Genomic DNA, 14597 nt, shown 5'->3' with positions numbered 1-14597 from the left:
AAGAGACAAAGGAAAAAAAAAAAAAAACTCCAACACTTTCAAAACGCCATCTTATTTTCTCTCTCCAAGCCAGCAAAAAAGAACAAAGGAAAGATAGCCAAAACTAACTAAAAAAAGAAATAAAGCAGTAAACTAAAAAAAAAATCCTTTAAACTGCTCTGTCCGCTTCAAAAGTTACTCACCAAGACGCTATAATCGCGGAGATAGAGGCGGCGGTTTCTTTTGCTTCCAAGGAAGCAAAAACAGCTGGGAGGCGGAGATCAGCAGGAGCTCCGAGGGAACACTCCTTCCACCCCCTCTAGGAATAAATCCACAGGGGGTTCAGGGGTTCTACCTCTACTCCTGCGTTCTCTACCCCTTCCCTTTGCCCGGGAAGGGGATTCCGAACCGCGGGCCAGCTGATACGCGCTGCGCTCCGTGGTTCTGACACCTTCCCAGCTGGACGGCTAATAAGTAGCCACCATCGCCGTCGCCCGTACCGGAAGCTGCCATTATTGGCTTTCAAAAGCCAATAGGAATTGTCCAGGCTGTCTCTGCCCTGCTGAGTCCCATTCTGCAAACAGTGCTGCACCAGTTGAGTAGTCCTTGACTTACGACCGGTTGAGTAGTCCTCGACTTAAGACTGGTTGGGGGTCGCGGCATTAAAAAGGTTGAGAACCACTGTGTTAAAATATTAGCTTCATGTAGTTGGCCAACTGCTTCAAAACATTAGGGTGAATTTCCCCACCCTGATGGAGATCAGTTTCAGGCAGTGGTCTGTATTTGTTTTGTTGACTTCCTTTATATTGAGATAGATATTAGGATTCCATCAAGAAACAATGTGAATACTGAATTTTTAGAATCTGTCTAATTCTGGCCAATCCCCTTGAAGAGAAGGGCTTATGAATCAGCTATAGTAATCAGACAGCCTGTCAGAATCCAATTATATTTCATCTTTAATTATCAAACATAGAAACTCCCAATTCTGCCTTCTCTGGATTCTGCCATAAGAGGGAGAAAAGGGGGAGAGCAAAGGGGCTTTATGGCCCTCACTTCCTTCAGCACACTTCAAAGGACTGAATGTGTGTTTATTGTGGCCTCTAAGCGTTAACATATCAAAGAAGAGTAATTGCCTTTCATGTAGTTATCTGAAGTCTCCATCCAGACGGAAGAAGAAAGGGGATGGAATTGTGATACTTGAAACTATCACTGGAAGGGGGGTTGATTGGGTGGGACTACTGGGGAACCCCTTAAAACCTTGAATGGGAGAGCTTGAACCCCAAGTCCTGTCTAGCATGCCTGCAACCATTTTCTCTTAATAAAGGATTCCTGTTGGAAGAGCTATTCCAAGAGTTCTGTCTTCTTAAGATGCAAAGTGGGGTGGGTCCTTACATTAGACAGGACTTGCAAAATTAATCCACCTGGAAGGTAGACCCTTGCCGGGGGATTTTGCAAAAATTTACCATGTCAGACAACGAAGCAAGAGAGGGAGAAAACTCCCTGGAAAGAGAGCCGCTGACCCAGTTGGAACCTTGCCAGATGTTGGGATCCGAGAGGCCAGATTTCTCAGAAGAAGAAGTGGTGGAGACACAGGACCACAAGCCTAGCTGGTCGATGGGCGTTGGAAAGAAAAGCGAGTGGGGAAAGGAATCAAGAAAAGTGACCCTGAGACGGGGGACCAAGCAACCAGAATGGAAGCAGGAGATGGAGAAATCCCTGCACGCAAGTGAAGAGGGAGGAAGCTGTATGCCGTACTCAGACTGGATCCTAGAGAGAGCTATTGACCTGATGAAGAGAACTCTCAGCTCCCTAGGAGAGGAGATTCCTGAGCCCTACGCCCGCCCCAGTTCCTGGAGCCACAAAGGGAGAGACACCGAGGGGGACGTGGAACCTGCAACCCCAGGGACATTTACTGATCCAGGAGCTCCCACCCCCTACCGGACCACAGATGGAAATCTGGACGGAAGACACTACCACCCACAATGGAGGCACCGATCCATTCCAAGACGTCCACCGTTGGAGGTGAAATTCAAAGGGGAGCCAACACGCTTGGGGTTTTTCCTAACCCAAGTCCTCAGCTACATGGAGGAATATGGGCAGGACATCCCCAGCGACAAAGCCCGCATCCGGATCGTGCAATCTGCCCTGGATGGACCAGCTGCAGATTGGGTGGTGAACCTGCATGACTCCAATGCCCCAGAACTCAGTAACTTCAACCGTTTCATGTCCTCGTTGAGAAGACGATTTGAAGACCCCCTGGCTGATCGCAAAGCCCGTGAAAGAATAACAACGATGAGGCAGGGCAAACGCCCAGTGGCTGAGTATACACAAGAATTCCGAGCCATTGCCAGCAAACTGAATTGGCCAGAAGACATCCTCCTTGGCCGTTTCAAAGACGGACTAAACTATGATCTATATGATGCTTGCCTGCCCCGAGGAGACCCACATCGACTTGAGGAATGGTACGTCTTGGCAGAGGAAGCAGAGATCGACATATTGAAGAGGCATCGCCGAGGAACACAATGGAGCCGCCCCCCGCCTGAGCTGACACACCAACCGGTGAAATCATCGGATACAGCCAAGAAGCAGATGGGGTGTTTCAAGTGCGGAAGAGAAGGGCATCGAGCTGTAGAATGCCGCTCAAAGGCCCCCCAGCACAACCCAGACAGATCCCCAATCAACAAACCCAGAGGGTATTCAGCTAAGCCAAAAGAAACAGCCATGAAAATGATGGAAATTGCAGAAAACCCCACCTCTGCTCACCAAGGGGAAAGAACTCCAGCCTACACCACAGGGACGGTGGATGCCTCAGATGACAGCTCGGAAGGCGAACCCCTGGTAAGTGGACGCATCACACCCATCTTCAAAACAGTGACTATATTAATCCCCCCCATGCCCGAAGCTGTGAAGGTGAAAGCCTTAATAGACTCTGGCTGCACCCGCTGCCTCATTAGCCCAACACTAGTGGGGAATCTGGGCATCCCATCCAGGAGACTGGAACAACCAATCTCATTTGGCCAGCTAGATGGATCCATAGCAGGGGGGGTGCCAGCTACCCTAGCCACTCTGCCAATACACCTCTCCCTGGGCAACCATGAAGAGGACTTAACGTTTGTGGTGACCCCAGGTATGGAATGCCCAATGATTCTAGGGATGGAATGGTTGAAAAAATGGAACCCCTGGGTAAATTGGAGGACGACAGAAATCAAATTCCCGAAGGGGGACCCTATGGACTTAAAACCCCAAGAGAGGCTACCAGAATCAAGAATAGAAAAAGCATCCATAGGAGAGGAAAAAAGATTAACAGAAATACCAGAGGAATATAGGGACCTTGCTGAAGTCTTCAGTGAGGAGAGGGCGAATGAGCTTCCCCCCCACCGACCCACAGACTGTACCATTGAATTCAAGCCTGGGGCAAAACTCCCGAAAGCCCAGATTATACTCCATGAGCCCAAAGGAGAAGGAGGAAATGGAAAGATTTATAAAAAAAAACCTGGAGAGAGGTTTCATTGAACCAGCTAAGCCTAAAGTGGCTGCCCCGGTCCTTTTTAGAGAGAAGAAGGATGGCTCTTTACGTTTATGCGTGGATTATAGGGCCCTGAACACAATCAGTGAAAGCAACCTATACCCGCTGCCCCTCATGAAAGACATGCTGTCACACCTATCGAAAGGGAAAATTTTTTCTAAACTAGACTTAAGGGAAGCTTACTATCGCGTGAGAATCAAGGAAGGGGACGAATGGAAGACTGCATTTAACTGCCCCATGGGGTGCTATCAATTCAAAGTCTTGCCATTTGGATTACAAGGGGGCCCTGCAGTCTTTATGCAATTAATCAATGACGTTCTAAGGGAGCACCTGTTTAAGGGGGTCCTTGTTTACTTGGACGACATTCTTATCTTTACCGAAACAAAAGAAGAACACGTCAAACTTGTCAGAGCGGTTTTAAAGAAGCTGCGAGCCGCTCACCTATATGCCAAACTCTCAAAATGCGAATTCCACCAGGAAAGGATAGACTACCTAGGCTATCGCATATCCCCACAGGGCATTGAAATGGACCCAGAGAAGGTCAGAGCAGTATTAGAATGGGCACCACCCCGCACAAGAAAGCAACTACAAAGTTTCCTGGGCTTTGCAAATTTTTACCGCCAATTCATCCCCTCATTTGCACAGATAGCCTTGCCCCTCACCAACTTACTAAAAACGAAGGGAACATCCTCAGTAAAACCTAGCCAGCCACTAACATGGACAATGGAGTGCCAAGCAGCGTTTGAGAGACTAAAGAGACTTTTTTCTGCCGAACCAGTACTAAGGCACCCAGATATGGACAAGCCCTTCATAATACAGGCAGATGCAAGTGATGTGGCAGTGGGGGCTGTGCTATTACAAGAAAATGATGATGCAGTATTGCAACCCTGTGCATATACATCCAAGAAACTCACGGAAACAGAACAGCGCTGGCCCGTATGGGAGAAGGAGGCTTATGGGATACGTTGGGCATTACTCACGTGGCGACAGTTCCTGGAAGGCAACAAAATCCCCTTCCAGGTATGGACTGATCACAAAAATTTAGAAGCCCTGAAAACTTCCAGGAAACTCAATCCCAAACAAGCCCGCTGGTCCCAGCATTTTCACCAATTCCAATTTAAGCTCAAACATTTACCAGGAAGAAAGAACTTCCTGGCAGATGCACTATCTCGCATGCCCCAATATAACAGCGCACGAACCACAGACTCTAGACCAATAATGGCAGAATCACAACTGGCAGCGCCAGTAACCACAAGAACCCAAGCCAAAATAAAACCACAACTGGACAGCCAAACTGGGATTGAATTCAGAAAAAGTTTGGAAACAGATGATTGGTTCCAGAAAAACAAACATGTGTGCACAATGAGAGACGGATTGCCTTGGGTAGGGGAAAAGTTATATATACCAACAACTCAAAGACTAACTTTCATGCAACTTTGCCATGACACAAAATCAGCAGGGCATTTTGGATTTGTAAAAACTTTACACTTAATTAAACGGCAATTTTGGTGGCCATCAATAAAAAAGGACATAGAAAGTTATGTTGCCAGCTGCCCAACCTGTGCATCAGCAAAGAGGTTGCAAGGGAAATCGCCAGGGCTGTTACAACCAGTGGCAAGTCCCTCAGCCCCCTGGAGGGAAATAGCCATGGATTTTATAGTGGAATTGCCTGAAAGCAATGGGAATACTGTTATCTGGACAGTCACGGACCTATTTTCCAAACAGGTGCACTTTATCCCTTGCCAAAAAATTCCCACTGCAAAGGCCTTAGCAAAACTTTTCATCCAGCACATTTACAGATTGCACGGGGCACCCCAACGCATCATCTCTGATAGGGGAGTGCAATTTACGTCTGCATTTTGGAAGGAATTTTTATCCCTCTTAGGGACCACTCAGGGATTGACATCTAGCCACCACCCTCAAGGAGATGGACAAGCGGAACGGTGCCAGTCGGTACTTGAGCAATATTTGAGATGTTTTTTAAATTTCCAACAGAGTGATTGGACGGACTTACTTCCTTTTGCAGAAGTTGCCTACAATAATGCAGTCCACTCCAGCACAGGCTACACTCCTTTTCAAATAGCCAACGGCCAAAGTTTCAACCCTATGCCAGAGTTAACCCCAAAAGAACCAACGATCCCTTCACTGAAAGAATGGATGGAAAACCTACAAAACACCTGGCCAATAGTCAGAAAATCACTAGATGAAGCTAGGCGGGCATACAAAGCACAAGCCGATAAAAAAAGGGTTGAGCCTACACCATTCATTATAGGAGAAATGGTGTACTTATCTACAAAATACCTAAAGTCCCTACAGCCCTGTAAAAAACTTGGACCAAAATATATAGGACCTTTTCCAATTAAAAGGATCATAAATCCAGTAACAGTAGAATTAGAATTACCCAAAAACCTCAGGCAAATACACCCAGTTTTTCATTGCAGCTTGCTGAAAAGAGAGCATCAGTCACCTCTACGGCCAAAAATCCCCCCCCCACCACCTCCAATCATGGTGGAGGGGGAACAACACTTCGAAATAAAAGAGATCCTTGACTCTAGGAGATATCATGGAACAACTCAGTACCTAGTTGCCTGGAAACACCTCCCTGCCTCACAAAATGAGTGGGTCCATAAACGTCACGTCAGAGCTCCGAAGCTATTGAAGAAGTTTCACACAGAGTATCCTAACAAGCCTAACTAAATTCTTTACTTGTGTTTTCCTTCAGGTGGATCTCTCTTATTGTTAAGAGGGGCCGGATGTCAGAATCCAATTATATTTCATCTTTAATTATCAAACATAGAAACTCCCAATTCTGCCTTCTCTGGATTCTGCCATAAGAGGGAGAAAAGGGGGAGAGCAAAGGGGCTTTATGGCCCTCACTTCCTTCAGCACACTTCAAAGGACTGAATGTGTGTTTATTGTGGCCTCTAAGCTTTAACATATCAAAGAAGAGTAATTGCCTTTCATGTAGTTATCTGAAGTCTCCATCCAGACGGAAGAAGAAAGGGGATGGAATTGTGATACTTGAAACTATCACTGGAAGGGGGGTTGATTGGGTGGGACTACTGGGGAACCCCTTAAAACCTTGAATGGGAGAGCTTGAACCCCAAGTCCTGTCTAGCATGCCTGCAACCATTTTCTCTTAATAAAGGATTCCTGTTGGAAGAGCTATTCCAAGAGTTCTGTCTTCTTAAGATGCAAAGTGGGGTGGGTCCTTACACAGCCCTTAGGTAGTAAATAACTCACAATGACAACTCAACTATAGTATATGGTTCAAATGGCAGCAACAACAAAAGTAGCAGAATGCTAAAACAAGAACAAGAACAATTTCTGGGTAAACTGAAATCACTCCATACCAAATACGTAAACCAATAAATCCTGCTTAAAAAAAAAACATAAATATATGTATAATTCCTAGCCCATTGCATGCTATCTATTATAGGGTATTTCTTCCAGCCTTACCTCGATAAGTCTCTGTGCATGCTCTGTAAATATTGCAGCATATTCTTTGATTTCTTTTTCGTGCCCACTTTTAGCAGCTTCAGTGAGCACTAGAAGTGGCACAGTTGTATCCATAAAGGAGTCTGAGATATGATCAATTATTGCTTTGCGAAGCTGCAAAAAAATAAAGCCATTATCAATAAAAACCATCTTTGCATATTTCTTTAGCATTTTCAGCTAAGTGCAATCTAAACTCTATCAATGAATGCAACCTTTAATGCCCTGGAGCAAATTATTGTCAAACAGTTTTAGGTCAGGGAGGAACAATGTACATCCCAAGTCATGTACGGCTTACGATCACAACTAAGCCCCCAAATTTCTCTTCCTAAGTAAGACATTTGTGAAGTGAATTTTGCTCTATTTTACAACCTTTCTTGCCACACTTGTTAAGTGATATCACTGTAGTTGTTAAGTTAGTAGCATGGTAGTTAAGTGAATATGGCTTTCCCGTTGACTTCACTTGTCGGAAGGTTGCAAAAGCTGATCACATTATCTCGGGATACTGCAACTGTCTTAAATATTGAGCCAGTTGCCAAATGGCTGAATTTTGATCATATGAACAAGGGGTTACTGCAACGATCGTAAGTATGAAAATTGGTAATAAGTCACTTTTTTCAGTGCCATTGTAACTTTGAACAGTCACTAAACAAATTGTTGTAAGTTGAAGACTATCTGTATACAGTCCTCAAACTTTTCTTTTATACCCCACCCCCCAAGAATCAACTCTAGTATCAGATGGAAAGTAAAGTACACTAGATTTCTTTTTGAATAGTTATTATCCACTTTGTAGCACGCTTAATCAAAATAGAGCTGGAAGGGACCTTAGAGGTCTTCTAGTCCAACCCCATGCTCAAACAGGAGATCCTATAACCCTTCAGATAGATGGCTATCCAGTCTTTTTAAAAAAAAAAAAAAAAAAAACCTATGTTGATGAAGCACCCACAACTTCTGAAGGCAAGCTATTCCACTGGTTAATTGCCCTCGCTGTTAGGAAGTTTCTCCTTAATTTCAGGTTGCTTCTTTCCTTGATTAGTTTCCATCCGTTGTTTCTTGTCTTGCCTTCTGGTGCTTTGGAAAATAAGTTGACCCTCTCTTCTTTATGGTAGCTCTTCAAATACTGGACTATTGCTATCATATCACCCCTAGTCCTTCTTTTCTCTAGACTGGACATACCTAATTCCTGCAACCGTTCTTCATATGTTTTTGTCTCCAGGCCTTTTATCTCAACAGCTCAAAAGTCTCAACAGCTTTTGTGTAAAGTGGATGCAGTATTCCAGGTGTGGTCTTACTAAGGATTTATAAAACAGTACTAATGCTTCACATGATTTTGATTCTATGCCTCTAGTTTATATAACCAAGAATTGTATTAGCTTTTTTGGCTGTTGCCACACAATGCTGGCTCATGTTTAAGTGATCGTCCACTAGGATCTAAAGTCCCTCTCACAGTTTTTGAGCCAGGTCTCGCCTAATCTGTACCTGTACCTTTGGTTTTTTCCTGCCTAAGTGTAAAGCCCTGCTTTTCTCCACATTAAATTTCATTTTGTTGGATATGCCCAGTTGTTCAAGTCTGTCAAGATCTTTTTAGATCTGGAGCTCGTCTTCTGGGGTATTGGCTGTTCCTACCAGCTTAGTGTCATCTGCAAATCTGATGAGTTCCCCTTTTATTCCCTCATCTAGGTCATTTATGAAGATATTGAAGAGTATTGGGCCTAAGACAGAACCTTGTGGTACCCCACTGCTTACTTCCCTCAAATAGATGTAGCACCATTAACAACAACTCATTGAATATGATTTGTCAGCCAGCTACAAATCCATCTGGGGGTGATACTGTTTATCCCACATTTTTCTAGTTTACCAAGAAGAAGGTTGGGGTCTACTTTGTCGAATGCCTTGCTGAAGTCCAAATATACCATGTCCACAGCATTTCGCTGGTGTACTAATTTAGTCAGTTTGTCAAAGAATGAAATAAGATTGGTTTGGGATGATATGTTTTTAACAAACCCATGCTGACTACTAGTTATTTTTCCAATATCTTCCCAGGTATTGATGTTGTTCTGTACATTCCTGGGTCTGTTTTTTTTTCCCATTTTTTGAAGATGGGAACCACATCAGCTCTTTTCAAATCCTCTGTTAGTTCCCCAGGATTTTTTAAGGATATGGTACAATGGTTCTGAGAGAACACCTGCCAGTTCCTTTAGAACTCTGGTATGTAATCCATCACATCCCAGTGATTTATATTCATCAATATCAGACAAGTATTCTCTTATCATTTTCTTACTTATTTTAATTTCTATATCTAGTCTGTCTTTTACAGTTATGTTTTTGGTATGTTGGGCTATAGTTTCTTTTTGCATGAAGACTGATGCAAAGAGTGAATTAAGCAGCTCTGCTTTCTATCTACTGCCTGTTACTTCCCTGTCATCTTCTCTCTTAAGTGGACCAACTGTTTCCTTAACTTTTTTCTTGTTATTTATATGTTGAAAGAAACTTTGTTTTTTATTATCTGACTTTTGTTACAAGTCTGACTTTGCTTTCCTGGCTTCATCTTTGCAGATTCGGGCTATCTGTTGATATTTTGCCTTAGTTATGTGTCCTTCTTTCCATTTTTTGTACTTGTCCTTTTTGTCTTTCAGTTTATCAGAGAGATTTTTGTGCAACGATTCTGGTTTCTTCTTGGATTTCTTGATTTTTTTTCAGTGGTATTGTGTTGGACTGGGCTTTTATGATCATATTTTTCAGTGTTTCCCATGCTACTTGTTTTCCCCTTTAGGATTTTTTATCTATGAAATTTTGCTTAAGCTCTCTCTGAGTTTGTTAAAATCAGCTCTTTTGAAGTTTAACACACTGGTTGGATTATTTTCTATTGCTTGTGTTTGCATTATATTGAATTCCATTATGATGTGGTCACTCTCGCCCAAGGTTCCGGCAATGTCAATTCCCTATATCATTTCTTCTCTGTAAATAAGAATTAGGTCCAATATAGCTTTTCCTCTAGTTCCCTCCTATATCTTTTGGATGATAAAGTTGTCAGCTAAGTTGGTTAGGAATCTGTTCAATCTCCCACTTTTCTTTTTTCCTTTTATATTGACCCATGTCGATTCTAGGAGGTTTTCATCCTTGGTTTTGTGGATTTCTGTAGAGATGCAGTGATTTTTTTTATATAATGCAACTCCACCTCCTCTTTTGTTAGGTCTGCTTCCTTTGAATAGTTTGTATCCTTCCATCAGTACATTCCGGTACATTCATGAGTTTCATCCCACTAAGTTTGAGTAATGGCAATTATATAATAGCTGCCTTCATGTACTAGTACAAGTTCACCCTGTTTGTTCCCTAAACTTTGAGCGTTAGTGTATAGGCATTTGAGTCCTTTATTGGTCTTGGATATGTTTCTTATATTTCTTACTTTGTAACTGGGGTTTCCATCCTTCCCATCACTCTCTACTTCATTATATTTTTCTTTATTTCTTTCTTCTTTCTCTTTACTCCCTACCTCTGTATATGACTGGTTATCTTGTGGTTTTTGCTTGGCATTAGGTTCTAAATGTCATGAAGATTGACCCCCTCCTCCTTCAATTTTAGTTTAAAGCCCTTTTGATGAGCCAGTCATTTTCCGAATATATTGTTTCCAGTTCTTATGAGGTGCAGTCCATCCTTTGCCAGTAGCCCTTCATGTAAGTAATGCAGATCATGGCCTAGGAAGCCAAAGTTCTGTTGATGACACCAATTTTTAAGCCAATGGTTCATTTCTAAAATCCTTTGCTCCCTCATAGGATGTTGGTCTTTTGATTCACTCTCCCAAAATGCTCATTGAAAATGATCATCTTACTAGTATATGCTGTGTAACTGTTTTTCAGTTATTGTAGTCAATAACACCTTAAAGTAATCAGAAATGTATTAGGTGGAAAAAATTAGACTGATATCCAGAGTAGGACTGCTGATTGTCTCCCCCTCATACGCCAGGATTAGAAGTTGGTTAACAGATTCAGATTTGTTAGTGTAATAAGAAATCAGGGCCCATATTTGTTCATATGTGAGTCTTTTCTTCCCAAAATATTTCTGGAGGAAAACTTTCCTAAAAGGAAAAAAAAAATATTTCCATTTCGCTTCCCATCTTGATTAAGTAGCATCTTTCCAGTGTATGACTCTTATCAGGTAAGACATTCACCTTCACAAAGATGTAGAGATGATGAAAATTAGGGACAGACACATATTTTTTGTCTTTTTATATCATTAGTACTAATTTGTTTCATTTGTATTGTGCTTAGGTCAGTATGTGTGTTTTATGCCAGCGGAGATAACTAAGTGAAGTCCTAAAAAATGACATTTCCTTTTTCTTTTTTGTCTTCTATTCTCAGTGGGCTTGCCAAATCTACATCTACATAATACAGCCTTTAAACCTCCTTTGAAATCTATAATTCTAAAAATGGAATTTAGTTTGCCACCCATCCTGTCCACTTTGTCACCTACAGAAGGACAAGGAGAAAGTCCCATGTGCTTCCTATGAAATAAAGATGCCAAAGAAATTTCTCTGTAAATAAAATGATGGTGGCAGTAATCAGACTGCCACCAAATTCCCTCCAGATTTTGGGAGGTTTCCCAGAAGAGTGACAGGAAAGACAAAGGAACCTCATTTGAGGTAGCCAGAAGGGACAACCCACCACATCCTGCTTATGCACATACAAGCAATGGTGGGATTCAGCTGGTTTGCACCACTTCGGCAGAACTGGTAGCTAATTTTTTGTTGCCCAGACTTCCAGAAGTGGCATCCACACAGAGAACCGGTTGTTCACATATTTGAATCCCACCACTGCATACAAGTATGATTCCCATTCCACTCACTATGACCTCACATGGACACTCATAACTGGGAACAATGTTTGTTAGAGATAGGGCAGAATTATTCAGCAATTTTTGACAGAGCGTTTCGTTCAAATATAATAGTTGAGTTTCTCCATCGTATATATGAACATGTGCTCACAGATGTTAAATATTGTGCAAATCTCTATTTGATGCCAGCCCAGCCCGAAACAATATCCCAGCACACTCAAACAATTCCCTGTTTACTTAGTTCTTGAGAATGAAAATCAACCCAACAGAAAGGTCTTGGTATTTGCACATTGTTTTGTATCAAAGCTGCTGGAAAGTTAACCCAGCAAGTTAATCCACCCGTGGGAGTCACATAAATCATCTCATTGTATGTTTTGATGCTGCTAGGCTGAAAGGCTAGATGTTTGGTACGTGACAAGGTAATAATTTGCAATATACAACTTATGAAAAAAGGTGCATGGAGTGGTTGCATCAGGAAAAACAACCTTTAAATAAAGCTATTACCAATGCAATTGGGTTAAATTATTTACTGTGAAATATTCATTTCCTGCTTCTTAGCAGCAGATATGAAAATGCTAATAGACTAAAAGGAAACAACAAAATGCTTTCAAAATGATGTTAAAGGGAAAAGATACTCTCAAAGGATATTCCATGAGTCGGAATGCGATTTTAATTTCCTGCATGTGGCAAAAGCCAAGTATTTGGCTTTCTAAGGGTGCTACAGCTAAGGATGCCTCTTCTATATAGGATCTTGCTATAGGGATGCTCACTATGGAATGCTAATATATCACATCATATTAGATGTAGAGCCACATCTAATATTTCAAATCCACTTTAGCTAAAGAAAACTAATTGTTCAAGAACTTTAAGGGTTCTAATATATAATGAATTATAAGCATTTTTAAAAAATTATAATAAATATTTTTCATTCTTTCAAAAAAAAATTATTGTTGCGCAGCATGTTGTAGTAACCTATTTTCCAATTTCATAGAACGAAAAACCCAAGTTAATAATTAATACCTGGGGATTGCCCTTTGTTCTTAGTCCACCTGACGAAGTCAATCTGCAGAAATGATATCTAAATTTGAAGCTCTTTTGCCTAACTATCACTACTCTTTTCCAATACTGTGAGTAATTGTTTAATACTCTCGTCCGTGGAATTAATTCTACCTAATTGCATAAATCTAACATGCTTTGTCCCTGGGGAGATTACCTGTCTGCGGAGATCTCTTGTTTTCTTGCACATATTATCTATTGCTGTGTTCAAAGCATTCCCTCTTTCCTTCTTGTCAGCCTGGAAGAAAGAAGTAAAGCTCATTTGGAACACAAATAAAATTGGATATTTAACACATTTCTTACCACCCCTGAACTCTTTTAAAGCTAGAATGTTAATTATATTTTAGAATAGTTTGAACAGCCTGATTATGTTTCTGATTTCAAAAGTGTCTGATTAAATCATCCTTACTCCACCACCCAAAAAAAGGTTTATTTGGCCCTGTGAGCTATTCTCTACATTAAAAGAGGCAGGGAGTAATATGTAGAGTAATATATAAAGCATATTAATTTGTAGCTAGCTTTCATGTCATACACAATGTTCCATGTACAAGCATTATGCAGCCATAGAACTACATTTACAGTATTGTCACATTTATTTATTTCTCCATCTTTTTCCCATGCATTTATCACATATTGAACATTTTCCACACAAACAATACATGTTGAGATGGATGCTCATGTAACTTGGATCTCAGGAAGTAACAAAATACTTTTTGACCCTCACAATTTTGACTAGTTAAGCACTTAGAACTTCGCTTTTATTATTTTAATCACAGATATGAAGACTATGTTGCAATCTTTTATGGAGAGAGAGAAAGAGAGAGAGAGAGAGAGAGAGAGAGAGGAGAGGAGAAGAGAAGAGAAGAGAAGAGAAGAGAAGAGAAGAGAAGAGAAGAGAAGAGAAGAGAAGAGAAGAGAAGAGAAGAGAAGAGAAGAGAAGAGAAGGAGAAGAGAAGAGAATGATAAATCTAGGCTTTCACAGAATCTAGATTACAATGAGGACTTCAATATGATGAAATAATGAATATGAATGAAAGACCTGAAGAATGAGAACACAAAATAAGGTTTCATTTAAGTATTATAAATGGAGCAGCTTAAATATAATCATAAGCAGAAATTGTGTTGCTGAACTTTTACAAACTCATTGTTTGGGATGTCTGCCAAACAGCAGAACACACACACACACACCACATACACAAACTCAATACTGCAGGATAGCCCAAGTATAATAGTACATCTCTATGAAGTGATTTTGCTGAAAAAAGTTTAAGAGGAACAGCAAACTGGACAACAGATCTACAGTAAATAAGGACCAGCTCAAAGTGCTTCAGTGATGCTGGGACAGTCAAGCAGTGGAAGACACCCCTGAAAGGATCACCAGAAAAGCCTTGCTTAGATGCTAGACTGAACAAAAAGGTATTGGCTCAATTTAACTTAACCAAAAGAATTATGTTTAAAACTGTTTGGTCTTAACTATTTGAATTTATAGAGGAAATTCATCCTTTATTATTTAATGAAATTAAATTTTATCTAGCTCTTTTATGGTTTACACTTCTGTACCCGATTACACGGTCTAGTAAATTTCCAAGATGTGTCAGCATATGAAGTCGGCTTGAGCACATTAGCAGTTAATAGTGTGAAAATACCCATAATGAAAGCAATATGGAAGCAATGGCACTTCGCCTTATCTGAGGGTCTAAAGGAAGGACTG

At 41.2% G+C, this 14597-nt stretch overlaps 1 protein-coding gene across 1 annotated transcript in view; it reads right to left on the bottom strand.

Annotated features, from left to right (window-relative positions):
- Positions 1-14597, bottom strand: part of CTNNA3 (catenin alpha 3) — a 516687-nt gene that overhangs the window by 74377 nt on the left and 427713 nt on the right. The window contains exons 8-9 of the mRNA XM_039324638.1: positions 13044-13124; positions 6965-7117 (exon numbers count right to left, since the gene is read on the bottom strand). Coding sequence (XP_039180572.1) covers positions 6965-7117; positions 13044-13124 — 234 coding nt within the window. The remainder of the gene's footprint in view (positions 1-6964; positions 7118-13043; positions 13125-14597) is intronic.

The sequence above is a fragment of the Crotalus tigris genome, unplaced genomic scaffold (assembly GCF_016545835.1).
Source record: "Crotalus tigris isolate CLP2741 ecotype Arizona unplaced genomic scaffold, ASM1654583v1 scf7180000024304.1987388, whole genome shotgun sequence".
In the NCBI taxonomy this organism is placed as follows: domain Eukaryota; kingdom Metazoa; phylum Chordata; class Lepidosauria; order Squamata; family Viperidae; genus Crotalus; species Crotalus tigris.
This window is presented reverse-complemented; position numbering and strand designations above follow the sequence as displayed.